The following is a 25,931-nucleotide window of genomic DNA, read 5'->3' on the forward strand; positions in this document are numbered from 1 at the left end:
TAAATTTCTCCAAAAAGTATTGCCTGTGTCTGAAGCACTTTATCAAGAGAAGCATTTATTCTACCAGGCTGATTATCAAACCATGCTTCTGAGCCTTAACTACCTCTAGCAGTGTCTCAGTGTATAGGGCAATAAGGACTACACTTCTGCTTCAAATAAGAACATTGGTGCTAGTTCATAAATCCAAGTGAGATTTTGTCTGGAAAGGAACAAAAGAATCCACTGCATAAATGAAAGAACATTACCAACCTGGCCAGTGGAGGCTTTGTCATCATCTCAGCCGAATAGTTAAGTGCTAGGGCAGAAACTGCTAGTTGCCATACTATATACATTTGCTACTTCTTTATTTATACAATTCTAATTTTGAGGACAATGTACCAACTAAAAGACTATAGGTCCCAGCCTCTCTTACACCTAAGAGAGGCCAAATGACTAGGCTTTGTATGACTCCAAAGAAGGGCTACTTCAAGAGGATAGGCTCAGTACAGAGGTATATAAACTTTATTGCCGTTTCTCCTTTCTTATTTCCTAATGTCTGGTCAACAAATGTGATGGCTGGTACTCCACCAGACATTTTAGGCAATGAGGTGATGGGGAGGATGAAAACTGTGTATGCCTGAGCCAAAAAACAGAAGGGCATGTAGGTCTTTGACAACAGCACACCAATAACACCACACTTTCTATCTCAGTAATTTTTGGGGTAGGGGTACAGGGGATTGAACTCAGGGGCACTAGACCACTGAGCCACATCCCCAGTCCTATTTTGTATTTTATTTAGAGACAGGGTCTCACTGAGTTGCTTAGCACCTCACTTTAGCTGAGGCTGGCTTTGAACTCAACGGTCCTCCTGCCTCAGTCTCCCCAGCTGCTGGGATTACAGGTGTGTGCCACTGCACCTATCTCAGTAATTTTTTACATGATAAAATAAATAATCCTTAAGCCACTGGAGTCATTATTACTCACAGCCCAACCAAACCCCACCTAGCTGATACGCTCATTATATCAACAATACCACTTATTTTACTAAATGTTCAAATTTCCTTCACTTGTTACTCTTTCTCCTCCTGTATTCTGTGTTTCTAAAACATTGCCCTCTAACAGAACTTTCAGCAATAATGGAAATATTTCATATTGCACTGTCCCACAGGGTTGCCACTAACAACCTGTAGTTATTGTGTACCTGGAATGTTTTGAATATGACTGAATAATCTAATTTTTAATTTCAGTTAATTTAAACCAATTTAAATGCAAATACCCACAGGAGGCTAAGGCTACAGTGTTTTAAAGAACCTCTGTAATCCTTTTGTTTTCACTCTCAGCAACTTCATTTCCTTTGTGGTTTTACCTACCACATTAAAGTGCCTTTCAAGACTTGACCTCTTATCAAAATCCCAGGCCTGCGTTTTCACTTGGCAATTCAGATGATATGCAATATATATCTTAAACTAGTTGCTTTTTTTCCTTCAAAACCTGCTTTCATTGACTCCTCTCATTTTCTAGATTCAAAATTAGACAGTCATCTTTGACATCCTCATGTATACATAACTCTATTTTTAAAATTTTTTATTTGTAGATAGACACAATACCTTTATTTATGTATTCTTACATGGTGCTGAGGATCAAACCCAGTGCCTCACACATGCCTCTACCACTGAGCTACAACCCCAGCCTCTTGTATCATATTTTCTATCACCAAAACAACTTTCATATCTGCCTTCTCCCCTGCAGTCACCTTGTTCACACTCTTATATAAATTCCATTACTATCATGTTTTAGTTCTTCTCTCCTTTCTCTCTTGATTTTTCTTCATCTTACAAGCTGTTAAAGATGAATCTTCTTTAACCACAGTTCGGAAGCTCCTCATTAAAGCTTCAACAGTTAAGCCTATTGAATCAAGTATTGTGACTTCCTAAGAAACTTTTATTTCCTCTTTTCTGATGAATGAATTATATATCATATCTGCTGTATGCGCAATCACAGAACAATATGGATTAGTTATCTAAGATATGTGCTTCCTCTTAATTTCTTTGGTCCTTATTTTATATTTCAAACTTTATTAGAAATATCATTTGTTTCATTTTTTAACTCCAATTCTTTTTGGAAAAATTAAAGACAAATTCAGTTATCAACTGATCTACTTGAGACTGAAAAACAACCAAAATAAGGTCTCAGCCTACCTGATCTGCCATTATTGTTTTACATACACACTTCCCTACACATGGCCAAACTGTAGTACTGTTCCCAAATAGCCTGTATTCCTCTGCCTTCATGCATGCTGTTCACTACAGTTTCCTACTCTGTTATGTCCTTTGACATCTCAGCTTATAAATCCCACTGATTTTTCTTGGCCCTTAAAGAAAAGCCTAATCTTTTACTGATTTGTCATACTACCCCACTAAACTGATGTGTTCTTTCTTTCTTATGTCAGTTAAAACTTCTTAAGTGTGAAAGAGTATACAGATCTTAGAAGTCATATTCCTATGTGATGAAGTTATGAACTATTTATCTTCACCCTATTTGCCACAAAACAAAACAAAAACACACCCATGCAATTACATTTACAATACTTAAGAGGAAAAAATTCGGAGACAAATGTCAATAGGGACCATCAATAGATTTTATGAGAAATGGACCTAAAATCTAAACTAATGGACTTGAAGGGTTCTCAGTACACTGACACAACCATTCCCATGGTGAGGACAAATGGACCAATACCTCAGGATAACCACACCATTCACCTGATGCTCCTTTTTGCGAATTCTTGTTCCTTGAGCAATTTCCTAAATGTTATTTGCCTAGAGAGAAAGAATGTGCGAACAAAACTAAAGCATTCTGTCTCTGACATATTTCTCACAGCAATTTATTCATTTGGCAACATATTCTTCTTTAAATTCGCACTTCACATGTTACATTTACTGGAACCTGCCTCACACTCAGTTGTTAGCTTATTTTAATTCGTGTTCCCTGTTCAGTTGCTTAAGGAAGGGCTATATTACCATCTCTCTTCAGCATGGCCCAGCCAATGACTCAAACACAGAATGTATACAGTAAGTACCTAATAGGCATTTATATAAGATACATAAAAGATGATGGATAGTACACTGAAGCTCAACAGGACCTTATGATCACACACATGCACTGTTACTTTACATTAGAAAAAAAAGATCTGTTATTATAAGAAGAAAAGAATGGTTTCAAGGTCAGCAGAATGAAAGCAGAATTATGTCTAAGGCTCAGGCCAGTTATCAAAAACATAGAAAATAGAACAATATAACACTAAAATATGAAGACCACCAAAATACAAGGGGCAGCAAATGACATATGGAAAAAGTGATGAAAAAGGCCAAGTATGGTGGTGCATGCCTGTAATCCCAGCGCCTTGGGAGACTGAGACAGGAGGATCCCAAGTTCAAAGCCAGCCTCAGCAAACTCAGTGAGGTCCTAGGTAACTCAGTGAGACCCTGTCTAAAAATAAAAAAGGCTGAGAATGTGACTTAGTAGTTAGCATCCCTGGATTCAATCCCTGATGGGCGGGCGGGGGGGATTTAAAATAGGAAATAAATAAATAAATAAAACCAAACTAACCCTCACAGGCATTTTCAGTTGTTGCTCTGGTTTCTTCCAAGTAGTGTCATCAAACTGAAAATCAACGATTGTTCCTGGAACCAACAGAGAGCTGAAGTCACAGAGCCAATGGTCACCCCCAAATCCTAAGAGACAGGCCAACTCACAGGATCGTGGCCAACATGTGCTTACCTGGATCCATAAACTTCTAAGAACTTCTAACCCCGCCCCCAAGTACTTGGAATTGGTCTCAGGGCCTTCTATATGCTAGGCCAGCACTCTATCATTGAGCTACATTCCCAGACATTTTTAAAACATTTTATTTTGAGACAGGATCTTACTAAGTTGCCCAGGCTGGTCTCAAACTTACAACTCTCCTGCCTCTTGGGTAGCTGAAATTACAGGTATGTGCCACTACCCAGCTTAAATGACAATGTTAAACAAAATGCAGAGTATGTCTAATTTGGGAGTGAGAAATACAGTACTGGAAGAGTTCCCCACACTTCTTTGCATTCTGCTTTTGGGAACCTCAAGGTTCTCATAATAAACAAAAAAGACCCTTATTGCTCTGTGAAAAGAAAAGGGAAGAATAAGAATTGTGAACTATGCCCACAGCTAGGAAAAGCCTTCTACCAGAGCATTATCTGAACTGGGGAGAGGCCATTTCCCTGAATCTAGTTCCTTATAGCCTCCTGTCTTACCTATTGGGGAGAGAAGCTACAACATGTATGAGGGTAACATCCAGGGCTAAAAGCCCACTAAAACACTGAGATTTAGTCCAAACATTATAGAGCCTCCCCTGTACTTTTTTTTAGGTGTTGGGGATTGAACCAAGGATCTTGTGTACCATCCCCATACCTTACCAATACTCCAACAGGTCTCCAGTATGATCCGAGCACCATAGGAATATAAAGCTTGTGACTCCAACAGCCATAACATACATTACACATGGCCTTTGAGCTAAATTAACATAAATCTTTATACAAAAGTCCTGTTTACTTCAGCTCCTAGTACCTAATATATTATGATCAGATTTTAATAAACCTTTCAAAGCATGTAAAATAGGAAGGAAAAGCAGTCTATAGAGACAAAGCAAATATTAGGGCCACTCAGATACAGCATATATTTTGGAATTTAAAATAACCACCTTATATGTTTTATATGTTTACATTATTGATTCGTTTGTATGTTAGGAGCCCTAATGAAAAAGTAGATGACATGTAAGAACAAATAAGTAATATAAGTGGAGAGACAGAAACTCTAACAAGAAAATCTAAAGGAAATGCTAGAAATCAAAAACACTGTATACAAATGAAGAATGACTTTCAGGGGCAGACTGGAAACAGTCAAGAAATCAACGAGCTTGAAGACAGATCAACAGAAACTTCCCAAACTGGAATGCAAAGGGAAAAGACAGAAAAAGAAATAGAACTCTAGAAAAATTTCAAAATTAAACAGAACATCTAAGAACTCTAGCAACTGAAGCACAGAGATAAATGAAGGTAAAATAGAATATATGCTGGCATATCAGAAGGAAGCATAGAATATTTGAAGTAATACCCCAAACCACAGATCCAAGATACTCAGACAACATCAAGCAGGAAAAATACACACAATCTACACCTACGCATATCTTGTTCAAACTGCAGAAAACCAAAGATAAAGAGAAGATCTTGAATGAGGAATAAGACAGAAAATACAATAGACTTTTCATCAGAAATAATGCAAGCAGGAAAAAAAAATAAAATGAAATATTTAAAGTGTTGAAAGAAAAACCCACCAACCTATAATTCTATATCCTGGCGATATTATCCTTCAAAAGTGAGGAAGAAATAAATACTTTCTCAGGTAAACAAAAACTGAGGAACTTCAACTCCAGCAGACCTGCCATGAAAGAAATATAAGAAGTTCTTTAGGGAAAAGGAAAATGATATAGGTCAGAAACTTGGGTCTACATAAAGAAATGAATAACACTAGAGAAGAATTAAGGGAAGGTAAAATTTAAGTTATCTTATTCTTACTTGATCTAAAACAAGACTTTAAATAACAATAGGATTGTGAGTACATGAAATGATGCTCAACCTCATGGCAAATAAAAACTACTGTGAGATACCACCTCACCCTTATTATGGCTACTATAAAGGAAACAAACAAACAATAAAACAAAATAACAGAAAATAGTAAGTGCTGTCGGGATGTAAAGAAACTGAAACCCCTGGACACTGAAGAAAGAAAATGTATAGTTTCTATGGAAAAGAATATGGCAGATCTTCACAAAAATTAAAAACAGAATCACCATATGATCCAGGAATTCCACTTTTGGGTATATACCTCAAATAATTGAAACCAGAGTCTTAAAGAGATATTCGTATACCCATGTTCATGGCAGCATTGTTCATAACAGATAAAATATACAAGCAACCTGAATATCAATACCATGTGAATGGATAAACAAAATGTGGTATATGATCATAATAGAAATCAGCCTTAAAATGGAAGAAAATTCTGCAATGTTACAAAGCAAATAAATCTTGAAGAAATTATACTAAGGAAAATAGGCCAATTCCCCAAAGACAAATACTACATTGATTCCACTTGTATGAGATATTTACAGCAGTCAAAATTATAGAGACATTAAAAAAAAATCATAGAGACAGAAAGTAGAATGGTGATTGCCAAAGACTGGCAGGGAGGATGGAAAATGAGAGTGATCATTTTAATGGACAAAGAACTTCACTTTTATAAGACAAACAGAGTTATGAAGCTAGATGGTGGTCACGGTTTTATTATAACATCATGAATATATTTAACAGCACTAAATTCTATACTTAAAAGTGATTAGAATGGTAGGTGTATTTTACAATATAATAATTTTTAACAAGCTAAGACATATTTATTATAATTATGCTATTATTATACTTAAAAATCTATATATTAGGGGCTGGGGCTGTATGTAGCTCTGTGGCAAAGCACTTGCCTAGCATGTGTGAAGCACTAGGTTCAATCCTCAGCACTGCATAAAAATAAACAAACAAAGGCATGCTGTCCATACACAACTACAAAAAAAGTTTTTTTAAAATCTATATAGTAACAGGTTATTTACAGTGCATTCAGAAAAAGGCACTACTTCAGTATTTATTTAGCAATGATGCATATTTTACGATAAATTCTTATGGAAAGCCACTACCTTTATCCAATTTTCTGGCTCTGGACAACTTTTCTTGTGATTTCCTTTTTAGTTCTTTGACTGGAATGTAAGTTAATGCTTTCTCCTGGAGAACAGGATTTTCATACAGCAGCACATGCTGAATGTTGGACTGAAGAACTTTTAGAATGGTTGATTCAGCAGTAACCTAATAGAAAAAAAAATTGAAATTAGCTTTTCACTATATGCTACAAAAATACAACATAATAAAACCCCTATGGGTCTACGATTTCACAGATAAAGTAAAACATATAGATTCCCTGAGAAACAATAATTATACCCTAAATATAATTACCTTTACAATACTCTTAGAAGATAGCCACATTAGTTCAGAATCTAACATATATCTACTTTTCCCTCTAAATATATTACTGAGGACATACTTAATATGTGGAATTCTTGACCACTGCTTAAATCAAGATAGTGCTCTGAATAATGCATCTGACTTCAAATGCTTGTAATACTAGGAAAGGTGACATGATTTTAAGGGATCAGGAATTATACAAACTTCTAAAAGGAAAGGTAGATATGAATAGAATAAAGGAAAAAACCAAGGCAACATTCACCCCTAGAAGAATGGTGATGAAAGGTCAAAAATGTTTTCAAAATAATTTCAAGGACAAAGAAGCCATAGGTTCCAACAGCAGAATTATGTAGTCATTTTGGCTTTTCCCTCATTGGCATCCAATCAACAAAGAAGTCTGCCTCTGAGCTGTAAGGCTACATGCTTAGGGTCTCAAAAGAAAAGGAATAACCAAGTCATGACCAGATGCTTCTGACACTTTGCACCATGCAGCCTGCCTTGACCCCCTCAAGGTTGCTGGAAACAAATGCAATTATTTACATACAGACAAGCAAGAACTTGTGTATAATGATCTACAAAAGCAACTGTGGAACCAACCTAGATGCCCTTCAGTAGATGAATGAACAAAGAAAATGTGGTATATATACACAATGGAATATTACTCAGCAAGTAAAAGAGAATAAAATCATGGCATTTGCAGGTAAATGGATGGAATTGGAGAATATAATGCTAAGTGAAGTTAGCCAATCCCAAAAAACCAAATGCTCATTGTTTTCTCTGATATAAGGAGGATGATCCATAGTGGGGTTGGAGGGGGAGCATGGGAGGAATAGACAAACTCTAGATAGGGCAGAGGGGAGGAGGGGAAGAGAGGGAGGAAGGGGGTAAAAAGGATGGTGGAATGAGATGGACATCATTACCCTAAGTACATGTATGAAGACATGAATGGTATGACTCTACTTTGTGTACAACCAGAGATATGAAAAATTGTGTTCTATATGTGTAATATGAATTATAAAGCATTCTGTTGTCATATATAACAAATTAGAATAATTTAAAAAAAAACATACCTATATACCTGTTAACTCTGCTTAATAGCTACGTACCCTTGGACAACTTACCAACATGCTCTTTTAATCTCTGATTGTATAAGTATACAATGAAAGTAAATATATATACCTCAAAGGTTTAAAAAAAAAAAAAAGAAAAGAAAGAAAATCAACATATACTGTTAAGAAGAGTCATTAGAATCAATATCAGAAGAACTAATCCTACAGCAATACCAGCAAAAATAAAAGAGACTAGGCTGAGTTTATGACTCAGTGATAGAGTGCTAGCCTAGCACAGGTGAGGCCCTGGGTTCGATCATCAGTACCACATAAAACTAAATAAATAAAATAAAGATATTGTGTCCATCTACAACTAAAAAATAATAAGAAAAAGAAAAAACTAAAAAAAGTATATCTTCAGCAATTTTGAGATTTACTGTGTAAATGCTTCTGGATTTGATAGGATTATGACCTAAAGAACTTACTATTATAAATTAAAAATACCTTAAATTGAAAATGCATTTCATACACCCAACTTACTGAACATAACAGTTTAGCAAGATGGTACTCTGGAGCATAAGTTGTTTACTTGTGATGGCATGGCTGACTGGAATTTGCAGGTCACTGCTATTGCCACTGCCCAGCATCACCTAAGAATCCAGTACTGCACACATCACAGCCCCAAGAAGAGTCAAAATTCAGATTTCCAAGTATGGTTTTCACTGAATATGTATTGTATTTCTTTGTCACCATTAATAAAGCTGGAAAAATCTTTAAGTCAAACTATCTGTATTCAAAGTATCAATTATGGATTGTGGAAATAAAAATTTAAAAACAAAAATGAAAAAAAAATGTAGATGGTACCAAACAGTAGAATAAACAAACAAAAGAATTATCAATCAATCAAAAGCCTTATTTTAGCAAAAGCATTTTCTAAGAATGAGACATAAAGAGAATAGACAGTGAAAATAAATTCCTAAGTTTTCAAATCTGGTTAACAGGAATTGTAGAAAGAGGGTAGAAACAATGTAAGAAAGAAACTTCTCAAAGAATAGAAGCAAATTTCATAAAGCTGAAGAGCCATTATTAATGGAAAACAAAACAAAAACTAGGCATATAAGGGTGCATCTCATCACACGTTAAAAAAGACATTTCTAAAAGCCTTTAAGCAGTCAGAAACATAACATGTAAAGAAGGAAAATTTTTGAAATTCAAAAAAAATGGCTAAAATAGAATTCATACCTAGTTAAATAAATAAAAACACTTTCTGATGTATTACAACACAGAGAAAATATCACTCCAAAAATCTTATCTAAAAGAATTATTAGGTAAATTAGTCAAAAATATCACATACTGGGTTCAATGTCCAGTACCATTAAAAAATATGTAAATATACAGACTAAATAAATAAGTATAAATAAAACAAGACATTCAAGAGTAGGATAAAAATCAATCAAATAAACAAAAAACTGGCAAAACTTAAGTTTTGATTGGTCTAAATACACAATCACAACTGGAAAGTAAAATCTCCAATTTCTTTTCATAAGCAAAGTGACAAAGGAGCAAAATAGAGGTTACTGTCCTTAAAAAAATATAAAATTCAATATTTGAATTAGAAATTTCAGGTCGATAATTAGAAAACCAAAGTTAACTTTCTAATCCTTAGAGTGGCAATAATGGAAAACTTGATTGATCCAAACAAAACAAAAAGAGAAAAAAAAGAAAAAAAAACAGAAAAGCAAGGAAATCAGAAACACAAAAATAAGGTTTGGAAATAAATTCAAGCATATTAACAATTACAATAAATGTAAATTGGTTAAATATACATTTTAAAAGGTAGAGAGAGGCTGATTAAAAAAAAGCAAACCACTGTCAAATACAACTAAGTAAAGCACTGGCATGGGAGGCAAGACAGAAAAAGTATTACATGACAGAACCACTACAGTAATTCAACAAATATTTGTCTGTGAGAATGTGTTAAGTATTGGAAAAATAATGAAGATCAAACTAAAAAGAACATTACCTTCACAGAGCAAGCAATCTATGAATACATACTAATACAACAATGTTCATTTACTCAACTATTTATTGATGCTTTATTTGCTAGGTACTGGGAATACAATGTAAGTTAAATAACTTCATTCACAGATATTTAAGAATTATAAAGCAAATATATAAAGGGCAAAATCAGACTTTACAACTGGGGTTCTATAGAGACGTCCCTGAAGAAATGACATTTGTGGTAAAATATAAAGAAAAAGGAAAAAGACCACTCCTTTGAGAAACTAATAAAAAAAAAATTGAGCAACTAATAAAAAAAATAATAAAATAAAACAACATCTCAAAAAAAGAAGAGAAAAAGACCCCACTCCTGTTAGAAGAATCAAGGGAAGGCAGCTGGAGAGCTTATATGTAGGAGGATATACTTGGCATAGTGTGAAGGCTCAGAGAAATCAAGGCATTCAGTACATATAGTAAGTGGAAAATGGTGAAAAAGTAAAGCTGAGGGTTAGGTTGGGTTGATAAGTGGCTAGATCTCTCTGGTCTCTTTCCATTATAAAGAAAGACATTAAAAAGATTTAAGCAAGGGAATAAAAAGATCAGATCTGTGGTTTTTTTTTTTTTTTGGAATACCACTCTACCTTTTATGTAGAAAAGGAGCCATCAGAAGATCTGAGAGAAGCTTACAGGAGAACTCCAAGAAAGATGGGGTCTTAAACTAGGGAACTCATATAATATTGGTAGAAAAAGTAAATGGATATAAGAAGAACTTAGGAAGTAGAATCAACACGTCTTGGTGACTGACTGTACAGGAGTCAGAAGCAGTTAGAAAAGGAGTGAAATATGTTAGGAATGATCCATGGATTTTTGACATGAGCAACTGGGTCAGTAGTTGAACCACTTACAGTAGCAAAAAGAGCTAAAGATACTAAGTAGTCAAATAAAAATAAACTAAAAAAATACATTAAATTTGGCAACAGTGGAGACTGTTGATCTTTTTTTTAAAAAAAACTTTTTTTGTAGTTGTAGATGGACAGCATGCTTTTATTTTGTTTGTTTATTTATGTGGTGCTAAGGATTTGTTTATTTTATTTATGTATGTATGTATGTATGTAGTACCAAGGATCGAACCTGTATGTATGTATGTATGTATGTAGTACCAAGGATCGAACCCAGTGCCGCACATGTGCTAGGCAAGCGCTCTGCCTCTGAGCTACAGCCTCAGCCTAAGACCATTGATCTTGATAAGTAGTCTTGTAATAGTGTTATTAAGGAAAGAAAGCTATAAGACTGAGTTGTACAAGTGGTGCTTCAAAGTGGATTAAGTACACCATGGTGCTACCAAAGTGGGGGAAAAATTAACCCTTTAGCTTCATTTGCTTTTAGTTGACTTAAAAGTCACTGATTTAGGTCTGGAGATATAGCTCAGTTGGTAGAGTGCTTGCCTCACGTGCACAAGGCCCTGAGTTCAATTCCTAGCATCACAAACAAACAAACAAAAATCACTGATTTGGGAGGTCACACAGCTGGGAAATACATTAGTTTCCCAATATCTTTGCTGTACCAGTACTCCTCTGACGTGTGGGTCATGATGACAGCAGTTGACTAGGTTACTCTTCAGGGACCTGAAGTATGCGTTTACTGTAGTGTTGATGGGTGACTAGAATAGGATGAAAGGCTTAGCACCTCAGTTTTCATACTGTGTCTATCTCCTTTCTAGGCTTAACCTTTGAAGGTCAGATTCTACTCAGCCCTGCATGTAGACATGTTGATCTTTTGAGAAACGTTTTGTCTAAAACTATAATATCACACTAGAGGATTAACTTGACCTAGACTTGCTTCATCACTCTAGATCTATCCCCTCCACCCCCCCTTCCCCAACCCCATTAAAGATAAAGACATCTATCAGTCAGAGTGAATGGAAACATCAAACCTTCATAAAGGGAGTGAAGAAAAAAAGGGGGGCACCTATTCCCAGAAAAAACATGAATATTTCTCTCCTTTATGGCCCCTTCTCCCTCATTAATCCTATCCTATATTATAATCCCTCAACTCCCTAGAGTTGAGAAGGGCAAGGGCTCCCACTTCACTATTCTTTAGTTACTGAATAAAGCCTTTCTTTCTTCTCAACACTTGTCCCCTGGACCTTGGGTTTTCCATGGGATAAGCCTCCTAACCTGGGTCTGGTAACAAATACAAAACAGTTCACTGGGATGTGGGAAAAAAATATTTGAGCTTTTTATATTTTTTGTCCCAGAAGTAAAGCAATTAAGTTATAATAATATTTAATATTTGGACTAATAGTCACTCCCTCACAGATTGGAGAAGCCATTCTGAGGAAGAGAGAAAAATGCTACAAAGTAGAGGGAGTTAAAAGTAACATGCTCTATGGCATGCTCCCTCCTCCTTTTGCAGTTACAAAGTTTTGAACTTCAAAGGTGCCTGGTTAAATGAATTTATAGACTATATGATGTAGTTTTAAGTTCTTTATGATCTATTTAAGCCTAAACTCTGGCTTAAACAGATTATAAAGAACTATGGGATGAGCTGGAAGGGATGGCACATGCCTGTAATCTCAGCAACTCAGGTGGTTGAAGCAGGAGGATCTCAAGTTCAAGGCCAGCCTGGGCACTTTAGCAAGACCTTGTCTCAAAATAAAAACTACAGAATGCACTGGAGATATAACTCAGTGGTAGAACACATGCTCTGGGTTCACTCCCCAGCATGGCAAACAAATACCCCAAACCCCCCAAAATCATCACAAAACCCCTAAAAATGGAAGGGATGAATGCAACTATAGACAGAAGAAATCTGATACAAATTTGGTGATAAGAAATACAGGGAATTCACAATGGAGAAGAATATGCTCCTTTAGCAGAACTGATATAAAACCAGAAAAAAAGTCTCCATTTTTATTCAGAAGAATTCTTATAAAAATGAGACATTTAAAGTGGCATCTTTTTCTTAAATGCAGATTTTCATTTACTGAAAGGGTAAGAACTCATCCAGAGTATTTTTATTTTCAATTTAATCCTTTTCAATCTGGAAATTACCTCATTCATTGTGGTTTTAATGGCATTCAAATGATCTTGAACAATCGTTTATTTTCTTGCCTTATTTCTTTACATATTCATTGGCACAACTCTGAAAACAACTAAGCCATAAAAATAGAAGGTTGCTGATTGCCTGGCGATTACAGCAGCTGGGTAACCATGTACTAATGCTACATAAGGCAGCAGTTAATTGCCTGACAGAATAAAAGTTATTTGGAGTATAAATGATAGTTTTAAACGTGAAATCTGTTTTAGAGACGTTTTCTTCCCTAATCATACTTCCAATTATTTTGGTTTCTGATGTGAGATATATTTAAGCCTTTACAAGAAAAAAAGTTCAATGCATGTGATTCTTTCAAATCATGTGATATCATCAGTGGAAGACAGATTAGCAAATTCACTTCTTTGGTAAAGGATCAAGGCTCCATGGGCCCACTAATGCTCTTTCAACCTTTATGTATCCTTTATTTTTGTGGCTTTTAAATTTAAAGTCTGTTTTAAAACACAAAGGTTCTAATAATACATTTTAAATGACCGTTTAATTAAACTTGGAATTCAATAAACTTATTTCTTACCAAAAAAACTTTTTTCCTATTTATAAAAGTAAGAAATGTTGTTGTAAAAAATTCAGGAATGGCACCAATAATATGAAATAACCCATAACTTCACTACTCAGAGGAAATTATGGTTGAGAATTATAGAAATTACGGTTATGTCCATGTAGTGCTCTTTTTTAATGTTTTGCATATATATATATATATATATATATATATGTTTTTTTATTTTCATCACTTTCTAAAGGGCATAGTAGTGGTTTATTTGGAAAAGTAGATTCATATTCAAGGGAGAATGCATGTTATCTCTAGAGGGAGAAACGTTAAGAGAAATTCATGTGTTACACACATATACACAATTTATGTTGCTTAATTTTAGAATTCTCAGTTTACATTTTTTCCATTTAATAATGCTCTTCTTCTCAAACAGCCAACATCATTTTTAACAGATACCAAATATGCCAATATAAGGACATACTACAATTTAAGTAATCCCCTAATGAAGGGCATATAGGTATTACTTTAAGAGTGGTAGCTTCACGGGCTGGGGTTGTGGGCTCAGCGGTAGAGTGCTTGCCTAGAACGGGCGAGGCCCTGGGTTAGATCCACAGCACCACATAAAAATAAATTAATTAATTAAAGATATTGTGTCCAGCTACAACTAAAAAAATTAATATTTAAAAAAATAAAAATAAAGAGTGGTAGTTTCACATACACGAAATTGAACATTTAAATCTTATGAACAAATAGATTTCTTCTCTTATACAGATTGACTAAAATGTTGCCTTATTATTGATTTATGAGATAAAATTAGTTCAAAACATTAACTAGCTTGGTGGGGACATGGCTCAGAGGAACAGTGCTTGCCTAGCACGTGTTAAGCCCTGAATTCAATCCTCAGCACTGCAAAAACAAACAAAAAACAAAGAAAAACTAGTTCACTTTATTTTTGATCATTATTATCTGTTAGTACTATATTCTTTTAAAAGTTTCAGTAATCACAATTTATTATAATTCTTTTAAATAAATACATATCAAGGGCTGGGGTTGTGGCTCAATGGTAGAGTGCTCACCTGGCACGTATGAGACCCTGGGTTCGATCCTTAGCACCAAATAAAAAATAAACAAATAAAATAAAGGTATTGTGTCCAACTACAACTAAAAAATAAATATTAGTAAAAAATAAAAAATAAATACATATCAATACACACCACGGGCAACAGTAACTAAGAGTTCATGAAAAATTCTTAATTTAATATACATTCTAATAGTAGTCATATGCCAAATAATAGCATACATTTGGACTAGCTGTATAAAACTATTGAATAAGTCATATTTTAAGCAAATCATAATTCACAATGTTTTCAATCTAGACAAAATCATAAAACTGGAAATAATGCATCTAAAATTCTGGAATTCTGTGTCTTTTAAAAATTGTTTTTGCTGTTTTGAGTCTTAAAGGAAAAGCACTAGAGCTATTTCAACAATGACTATCATCTTGACTTATATTTTCAAAATTTTGCTTGATACAGTTGTAAACAAAGAAATATAATACACAAGTTCATCAGGTTTTATCTAGTTTATATACAGGTAAAATGTTTAAATCTCTCTCTTGCTTTGTTCCATTCTAACCTTATTTAGTGTCCTCACTTAAGATGGGCAAAGCAGGAGAAAATAACTATTAAGTTCTATATTGCAGTAACTAATGGTGATTAAAAGTTTAAATAACAAAATATTTTTTTAAAGAATATGTATACTGAACAACAATAAATGCTGGTGAGGTTGTAGGGAAAAATGTATATTTGTACATTGTTGGGGGACTTCAGACTAGTATAACCATTCTGGAAAGCACTATGGAGATTCCCCAAAAAACTAGGGATGAAACCACCATATGATTCAGCTATCCCACTCCTTGGTATTTTCCCTAAGATCTAAAATCAGCATACTACAACAATACAGTCACCTTCATGTGGACAGCAACACAATTCATAATAGCTAAACCATGGAACCAATACAGATGTCTATCAATAGATGAATGAATTAAGAAATTGTGATGCATATATATAATGGAGTTCTAGCATAAAAAAGAATGAAATCATGGCATTTGCTGCTAAATGAATGGAAATGGAGCGTATCATTCTAAGTGAAATAAGCCAAACTCAGAAACTCAAAGGTAGAATGTTTTTTCTCACATGTGGAAGCTAAGGGGGGAGGGAATGATAGGTTAATATAAAAAAAAATCAAATATAAATTAATAGACAAGTGAAAGGAAGTCAAACAGGATAGTGGAAGAAGATGGAAGAGAAGAGAGAGGGAAGAAGGGAAAAGGGATGGGAAAATGGAGTAATCAATAAACTAAAATCAATTTCCATGCATGTATGAGTTTGTTGAGATGAAGCCAACTACTATGTATAATTATAAAGCTCTTAAAGAAAAAAAAAAAAGCAATCTTGTACCTTTAATTCTTATATGTATCATGAATTATTTACATTTCTTATACTGTTCAATTAGTTTTTCCAACAAGCTCTTAAGATCCTTGAAGACTATATAATTATAGTTGTTTTTATGTGCCACACTCCTGCATATAGTGACCTGCTCATTACTTACTTGCTTAATACAAAAAAAATTACAGAGTATAAAAAGTATATTGCATTCCTTGAATCCAACTTGATGGTGACCTATTATTTCTCTAAATAAACTTTATAGATACATTGAAAACAAAGGTATGTTCCAGTGGTCTATGGATAGCCAAGAGCTATCTATAAAAAATAAGATTCATTCAGTTTTTTCCAACTTCTTTAAGAAATACACAAAAAAATATTTTGTTTCCAGGACTAGAGAAGTAAGAGTTGATAAATACTTGATTATTAATAGCATATATATCTTTGAGAAATACTAGATTATTAATAGCATAGATGTTTGAGAAAGTTTATTTTCTTCTAAACTGTAGAATTAGTCTTAGCCATAAAATAAGATTATGTTTTTACATGGTACATCAGGTTAATTGCAAGGGTAAGAAGAAAAAAAAAAAAAAGGAATATTAAAGAAGATTCAGAAAATTCTTTCCTGAGCCAGAATACTAACAAAATACTACTTAGTCCAGCAAAGATATTTTGTAAAATAAAATGTGGTCAAGTTTTTTTTTTTGGGGGGGGGGGGGAGAGAATACTTAATGAGCTCTATCAGAAGAAATTTTTATAAAAAGGATACCTATTTCCTAATAAATGGGATCATTTAGGCTTATATAGAATGTCTGTAAAATACCAAAAATCTATTTCAGTTCTTTGAAGTATATATCTATGTATGCTAATAAGTAAACTTCACTAATTTTCCAGCATCCACTATTAATATATGAATGCATTTTTATTTACCTAAAGCCCAAAGAAGCTAATTTTTCAGTTAAGATGTTGACAGTGGTTGGTCTATTAGAATTAATAATTCTCATGGCAAATAACAGCAGGTAAAATTTAAATTAGAAATGTGAATGTGCTAAGCTGAGTATGATGGCACATACCTGTAACTGCAGCAACTGGGGAGGTTGAAGCAAAAGATCTCAAGTTTGAAGTCAGTGTGGGAAACTTAGTGGCAATGTGTGTTAAAATAAAATAAAATAGGGCTGGGTATCTGACTTGGTGGTAGATTATGTGCCTAGCATGTGTGAGCCACTCTCCAGTACCACCAAATAAAAACATCAGAGAATTAGAGGAAATCTAATTTAATGGTGATACTCCTATTCAGCAAGTCCATTTGTTTTAAGTTAAAAATATATGCTAATTTGTATAACTGATTTAGTCATAAGGCAAGGCAACAGGTACATTTATAAATGATAAAGAAACCCCAGAATCAATAAGCCATAAGTTTCAAAATATAAATAAAAGATAGTCATTTGAAAATTTTAAAACACTGAAGTAATCTGGATATATTCTAAGAACCAAGAATATCTGCACCACAAATTCAGGAATAAATCATAACATAGTCTAAAGCTTTTGCTGTTTCAATACTTTGACAGAATGGTTAAGAAAAGTTTAATGCTAACATTACCTTTGGAGCAGAGGGTAGATTTGATGACAGCCCTTGATGGTTTCCTGCATGTTGGGTTAACCCATTAGCATTTGAAGACTGTGTTGTAGGAAGCGGGGCAGTAGTTGCAGGTTGCTTAGATGATTCTACTTTGTGGCTCTTAATTGATCCATCCAATCTACTACTTCTCTCTATGGCAATCAGGTCACGAATTTTTTGCAGTTGTTCCACTGAAGCTTTTTTAGGAAATATAAGATGTGTTTCTCCCTGGAATGGATAAAATTGGGAAAATTTTTAATCTTTGTTTTATACTAATATATACAACAAAGTCAACTGTAATGGTTTGGATATGAGGTGTCCCTTAAAGCTCTTGTGTTAATGCAGGAATATCCAGAGGTGAAATGTTTAGATTATGAGAGCTATAACCTAATAGATCCATCCTAGTTTAAATGGACTAACTGGGTAATTACTGCAGGGCATGGGCTAGAGGAGGTAGGTCACTATGGGGAAGCCCTGGAAGGATCCATCTTCCCTAAAGTTCATTCCCCCTTCTTTCTCTGCTTCCTGACTACCAGGAGCTGAGCAGTTCTCCTCCAACGTTCCCTTTTGCCTAATACATCAATGAATGCATCATATTTTAACAATTGTGGGTTTTATTTTTACCATAATAACTCTTTTTTTACTACAAAGCTAGATAATGCCTAAACCCAAACTAGAAAATTAAGAAAATTTGTCTTGTTAGAAAATAACACTTGTTTAATAGAGCTCAAAAGACCTTTAGAAAAATATATTATCTTTTGGAATAAGGGTTTCAAAATACATATTCCTATTTTTTCTGCAATAGAGTATGATACTATTATTATCTATGAAATTCCCTATGAAATAATAACAATAGTCATACTAAAGGATCAATAAGAATTTATATAACACAGTAGGATAACTATGGTTGATGACAATTAATTGAATACTCTGACAAACTAGCTAACAGAGGATTTTTTAAAAATATATTTTTTATAATTTATTCTTATGTGGTGCTGAGGATGGAACCCAATGCCTTGCACATGCTAGGTGAACCCTCTACCACTGAGCCACAGTCCCAGCCCGTAACAGAAGATTTTGAATGTTCCCAGCACAAAGAAATAATACATATTTGTCTAAGTGATGGATATGTCAATTACCCTGATGTGATCATTACACCCTGTAAACATATATCAAAATATCACACGGTTCCACGTAAATATGTATAATTGCTATGTGTCAATTAAAATTAAAATATATTTAGAAAGAAAGTTATATAAGAGCCTCTGACTCTTCTAAATAAATCTTTAAAGAATAGCTTTAAAGTATTTTCTGAGAGTCATTTCAAAACTATGGATTTTTTTTTTGCAATGCTGGCAATCAAATGCAGAGCTTTGCATATGTTAGACAAGTGCTGCACTACTGAGCTTATAGCCCATATCTATGGATTATTAACAGTAATAGAAAGGTGGTCTAAACAAAATAAAAATATATTTTTATTCATTTAATAAACATCCACAGTAGAATCAGAAGGCTTTAAGATAAAATAAATATCATAATCAAACATACAATGTAAAATAGTTGGCAAATTATACAACAAGAAAACCAGTAAAATGAAGTTTTACTTTGAAAATCAAGTTTCAAAATGTTAAGAAGCAACAGTGATAAAAAGAAATTATGCCAACTGCAAATGACATACAAGGTTCTTGCATTATGTAGTATAGAAAGACTTGAAGATCGTGAACATTTAAAATAAATTCCACATTTGAGAATGACTTTATTTCCCTGGTGATGGCAGGCCTACAGAAATCAATTGACCAAGATATTATTCAATGATAATATGAAAATCAATTTCAGATGAATCCTTTTAAAAAAGCTAGAAGATGACAGCAAGGGCCATGTGTTATCCACAATAGCTTAAAACAACACAAAACAAAAAACAAAAACAACAAAAAAACACTACAATGTGTTACTATATAGGTACTATGCAAGCATTTTACACAATTTTCACAATCACACTGAAACCACTCTGTTATATTTATCCCCATATTTTATATGAAAATATTAAGGCTCAGAGAAGTTAAATAACCTACCTGATGCTACAGAATAATTAGCAGAGCAAGGATTCAAACTGCATCATCTTTTTTTTGTAGTAATGGGGATTGAACCAGACATGCTCTCACTAAACTACACCCCTGAACCTTTTTATTTTGAGACAGTCTCAACAAGTTGTCCATGCTTGGCTCAAACTGTATGATCTTAGTTGTTTTGCTATAATTGACCCTACTAAAAAGAGGCCAAAACCCACAAGCTTGCACAAACAGTGCAAGAGGTAAAGAACACATCTACAACTGTGATAATCACATATAAAATGACAGGCAAAATTTCAAACACAATGTTCCAAACATTAGAAACCAGGGTGAAGAGATTTAGGAAGAAGATGGCCAATGGTACAATGTTACCATTAGGAAGAATTAAATTCTAATGTTCTATGGCACAGCATGGTGAACATAGTTGATAACAATTCATGTAATATCTAAAATAGTTCATGTACTCACTATATAGAAATAAGAGGTTAAGGTAATGGATATGCTTATTATTCTGATTTAATCATTACCTAATTTACATATCAATCAAGATATGACATGGTACCTTATTAAAATGTACAATTATCATGTATCAAATAAAAAAATAAAATTAATAAAATTGTTTAAAAAAAGAAAACACTTCGCATCTTATGATGAAGCCTGGGAAGAGAGACCAAATATGTGGCTTCCAGATATAGAGACATCTGATCCCATACTTTTAATTTAGCAGCACTCAAAAAGGCAGGCAAATGGGTTATGGAAGGAACCAATGGAGCCAAAATTGAACTCTACTACCAAAAAGAAATTTGGTGGAATTTTGAGTTGAAATATGAAAAACAGCAGGACAGGCATCTGGATCTAGGTCTCAGTCAACACCTAAGATATGGATGCAAGCTCTTGCCTTGCTCCTTTTTTTCCCATCTCTTCATAATCAGTCCTCAAAGAATATATAGATATGGCCAAAAGTTTAATCAAGAGTACCATATTTTCAGAAAAGGTAAAAAATACAGCCCACTTACTGACTTTTAAAAATGTTTTAAATGTTCATATACTTACCTGCCTAATATCCTTACATAAAGAGTATTTAATAGCTAAGTAGTTATAATTGTCCAAAATGTAAGTACTGATTCCTCTTCTGAAACATGCTCTCCAAGAATTCTCCATCTCAATTAGTGGTACTCCAATGCACTTAATTTCACAAACCAAAACCTAAAAGTCCCCATTCCTTCCCTCCCTTATAACTCACATCCAACTCAACAATATCTGTTAACTCCATTACAAAAGAAATCCTATATCCATCTATCTCTCCCCATCTCCACTGCTATTAGTACTTAATTCAACAAATACTTACTGAATGCCTAAGTTTATAAGTCACTAGCACTAGCCCAAGAGTTAACAACACAGGGAACAAAGGAATACTCAAAGTTCTGCCTTCAAGGAACTTATACAAGCCACTACCATCCCTTAGGTGAACTAACAAGCTTTCTAACTGGTCTTCTTGCACCATTCCTTACCTCTACTCCCAAATAGCCAGAATATTCCTTTAAATCACCTAGAATAATCTTTAAAAATATTCTTCCCTGCTTAACACCCTTCCAATGTTCTCCTATCTTGGAATAAAGTCCAAGTGTTTACCATAATCTTCAAACCCTTCCTGCCTGCCTGCCTACCTCAACAGCAACTTGGTGTCACAGCTACTCCTACAAAAAGTCTTTTACTTATATTAACCCTTCTGCCTGAGCTGATTCTTATCACTCAGATCCTGGCTTTATCTTATCAGAGGACTTCAAGACCACTGTTAAGTAGCTGTCAGCCATTCTAGTTGTTTGCATTTCATTATCCTGAACTTTCTTCTTGCACTTCTCTTTGCTCCCATGTCTGCTGTCTAATCTACTAGAATGCAAGCTCATATACAATTAGATTATATTTGCTTACTACTGTTTCATGAGAGCCTGGAATAAAATCTGGGAGAAAAGTACAGACAGGAAGAAAAGTGAATCCTACAGCAGCTCTAACAATTCAGCAGTCAGACTGCTTCAGATATAATCTGGTTCTACTGTTAAGGATATAAACAAAAGAAAATTCATAATCTTTTTTGTTTTTGAGAGTGTGTACCGGGGATTGAATTCTGGGATGCTCATCCACTAAGCCACATCCCCAGCCCTATTTTGTATTTGATTTAGAGACAGGGTCTCACTGAGTTGCTTAGCGCCTTGCTTTTGCTGAGGCTGGCTCAGCCTCCAGAGCTGCTGGGATTACAGGTTTGTGCCACCATACCCAGCTCAAATATTCATCATCTTTATAACTACTTTTATTGCATTATAAAAGTAAACTATGTAAAATTCCAGAAACACCACACACATCTTGTAAAATAAGACAATAAAGCACACTGAGTCTCCTCTCCTGTCACAGAAGAAAATCCTTTTGCGTGGCAAATGAACTTAGATCTTCTGTTTATTTCAGACTCTCCATTTCTTATTGGAGACAGGTGGTTAAATCCAACTAGTATTCATGTGTACTAACAAATCATGTTTTTTGCTAAAAGTCAGAAGTGAATCACATTTAGTCCCTGGGTTTCATGTTTCCTAAAGTATTGAGATTTAAAAGAAATGCACTGTGGAGAGTTGTCATTTTACTCTGACTTTAATATACATTTACTGTAACTTTCAAAATCTAATATGTGAAGAAATAATTAGTTCTACAGATTTTCAAAATGATCAATTAATAAAAATAGACTATCTTATGCAAAAAAATATTTATCAACATTATAATGATTGCTTTGTACATGAAGAGGGGAGAGAAAACCCTTACACATATTTACCTCTTCAAAGCCCATTTCAAATAAACATTCAACAGCTCCTCTGACAGGTAAGAGTCTAGTAGAAAAAGCTGTGTTTCCAATCCGAATAGATCTGTATTTTTCATCATTGGGGTTTCTGAAGAGAAAACAAAAGTTAGATTACATATAACAATTTATACTTTTCACAATGATTTTGTATTCCATTTCACATTTTGTATTGGCTATTCTTCTGCATGATAAATCAGACTCCAACTTTAATGAAAGAGGCAGCAGTCCAGAAAAGTAGCAAAATTTTATGATTCTTACCTAGGTAAGAATATATTTAGTATATATTTAATCATAGGTAATAATATATTTAGTATAACCTCACTTTCCGAATTCACAACTAATAGTACTAATGCCACTATAAAGAAAATTTATGAGATATTTTAATTCTGTGCTATTAGATACTTTTTTTGTTTTTTTTGAGTCTTTTTAGGTTCTCTGAAAAAAAATCCACATTCACTCTAGATAGGGGGTGGAAGATTTTGTCTGTTTTGTTCTGAAGGATTACCCATCGTTTAGTATGATGCCTGACACATAGATGGTGGTTAATATATATTTGTGTTAATTGTGTTAATATATATTTCTTTTATTCAAAAGAAACTAAAAATCTATATAAGCATGAATAGTTTCTCAAAAACTTTATTTCCAACAAACATGAACTTGGATATACCTTTATACTCACCTCATCTTCGTTCTTCCCTAGACTAATTACCATTTTCCATATATATTCTGCTTCAGGAAGTATGGTTATGGAAGGAAAATATTTAAAAAATTATTTTACCATAACTGAGATTTTGAATAGTATACATGGGATGAGTAATCAGTACATGAAAAGGTTTGACATGAGATTTTTAATAATCTCTTAATAACTTTTCTTTAAAAAGACTTTAAAAACCAGAAAGAAAATACAAGATAATCACAGGATTAAACTTAAAAGACCCTTAGAACCCAGTTTAGGATAATATCTACCGCCTTAAAATAGGACTGTATTCCATAAGCACTATGTTAAGATGGATTTTGTGGCTACCTCAGGGGTCCACAGGAAGGAAGGCTAAGGCCATCTGCCCAGAGTATTGAACAGGAGTAAGCAAATGCTAGCAAATGATTTACATCCTAACTACATATGTTCTCTAGATAATCTGATATAAAAACAAAACCAAAAAACAAACTCTTCAGTTGTGCAAGTTTTAACAAAATGAGCATGTCTTCCATCAAATAATTCCCTATTGTCCAATAGTCATAAATACTAAATCAATCATTTTAAACTTTTCTGCTGGTTTCAGAGATTAATTAAGTTTAATACGAAATACTCAGAGACAAAATTCTAAATAGTGTTATTTAAAATGTCACTGATTGGTGCTTGTCTACAAACTCTTTGCTACCCTTCTGTAAGAAATATAGAATTGTTTTCAATAATTTTCATGACAATTTGATATTTTCATTGTGTTTTATAAAAGTTATAGGTCCAAAAGAATTTGAAATTAAAAAAAAAAGTTATTCACCACAAGTAATTTGAGGATCATAGGTAGTTGAGAAACACTAAGAAAAATGTATACTCATGGGTGGGCATGGTGGTGCACGCCTATAATCCCAGTGGCTCAGGAGGCTGAGGCAGAAGGATCAGGAGTTCAAAGTCAGCCTCAGCAAAAGGGAGGTGCTAAGCAACACAGTGAGACCGTGTCTCTAAATAAAATACAAATAGGGCTGGGGATGTGGCTCAGTGGCAGAGTGCCCCCGAGTTCAATCCCTGGTTCCAAAAAGAAAAAAAAAAAGTATCTTCCTCTTTTGCCCCCAACTCTGTATTCAATCTTGACCTACTGACATTTGGGGCCATTACTGTGGTGGGCTTCCCTGTGCATAGCAGAATTTCTTATCAAAGGTTAAACTCTAAAATAGTATAATAGATAATTTAAACAACTTTTCATGATATTGGACACATGCCACAAGGTTAAAAAAAAAAAAAGGTCAGTATCACATGGATGATACATACATATATTATATATATATATTAGTCTTGCTCATATTACAAACAGGATCCAACAATGGCAGTCATGTACAGTTCTACTCATCCCATCTTTTTCTAGTAATGTGTTAAGCAGATAGCATGGTCTTAAGCACAGACTGATAGAAAAAGTTTGCCTCTCAAGTCCTCAAAGACTTGGAGAACTTGGAGTTAGAAACACAAAGACCTCAAATACATCAGATCCTATTTTTTGCCCTTAGAAAAGTGCACTTTTCAGCATCATCTCAGCATGCTATCCACCATCTTTGAGCTCATTACTATACTCTTCATCCTGCACTGTATAAGGTACCCCCTCTAAGGCTCACCTTAATTTTTCCTTGATCTTCATCCATTAACTTAGTTTTCTCAGTTTTGCTGTTTGATGTGTGAGTGTTCTCTCTGTTGTCCATTAATTTATTTCTACCACTAATAATATTTATCTTGCTTGCTAGCAACTACCTTGCATCTTTGCTGGGGATTCTTTTTTTGGGGGGGGGATGGCACCATCACTTTGAATATACTTTGGTGTCTTCTTAGTTGTCTTAATCCCATAGTTACCTACTAAATTATTTAACTATGGTAAAATAATCTTTGTTTTTATAAGAGTGGTGAGAAAGTCATAATTTTCACTTTAAAAGTCAAAATCAAATATATTTCTAAGATTGTAAGACAGTAGACAATAATAGCATCTCAGAAAAAAAAATGTTCATCCTTATTTCAGAATTTCATAAATGCTGAGAACTAAATATATCTGATCATTTATTAGCCATATTTCTCTTTAGAATGCCTAATCTCAGAAAGGGTTCACATAAATAAAAATAGTACATGAGTATATCCAATAATCTGTTTTGTTTTGTTGTTGTTTTTACAAATCACAAAAGCCAGTTTGTAAGTCATTTTAAAACTTTATCTTTAAGGAAAGCTGTTATTCCAAGAGACACCTAAATTTTTCAAAAACATCTGCCTGCCTTAGAACAATCTCTGGTTCTAACTCTACCATTCTCTGTTGCTATAACATTAGACAAAATTTGTTCTCCTTGGTTTCCAGATCACTAAATGATCATCATATATCATCATACAGGCATTTTTCTTTTACAAAAGAGGAAAATGAAACCCAGAAAATAGAAATTACATATGATCATACTCTTAGAAAATAGTAGACTACAATCTAAACTTACAGATGATGAAGTTTACATACTTTCCACCACACAAGCTGCCTACAACTTCAC

The 25,931-nt window shown here is 33.9% G+C and overlaps 1 protein-coding gene across 3 annotated transcripts in view; it reads right to left on the reverse strand.

Annotated features, from left to right (window-relative positions):
* Ngly1 (N-glycanase 1) overlaps positions 1-25,931 on the reverse strand; it is a 54,412-nt gene that overhangs the window by 25,541 nt on the left and 2,940 nt on the right. For all 3 annotated transcript variants that reach the window (XM_027932532.2, XM_027932531.3, XM_027932533.3), the window contains exons 2-4: positions 22,677-22,791; positions 17,772-18,017; positions 6,752-6,917 (exon numbers count right to left, since the gene is read on the reverse strand). In XM_027932532.2, the coding sequence (XP_027788333.2) occupies positions 6,752-6,917; positions 17,772-18,017; positions 22,677-22,791 (527 nt within the window). The remainder of the gene's footprint in view (positions 1-6,751; positions 6,918-17,771; positions 18,018-22,676; positions 22,792-25,931) is intronic.

The sequence above is a fragment of the Marmota flaviventris genome, chromosome 1 (assembly GCF_047511675.1).
Source record: "Marmota flaviventris isolate mMarFla1 chromosome 1, mMarFla1.hap1, whole genome shotgun sequence".
Taxonomy (NCBI): domain Eukaryota; kingdom Metazoa; phylum Chordata; class Mammalia; order Rodentia; family Sciuridae; genus Marmota; species Marmota flaviventris.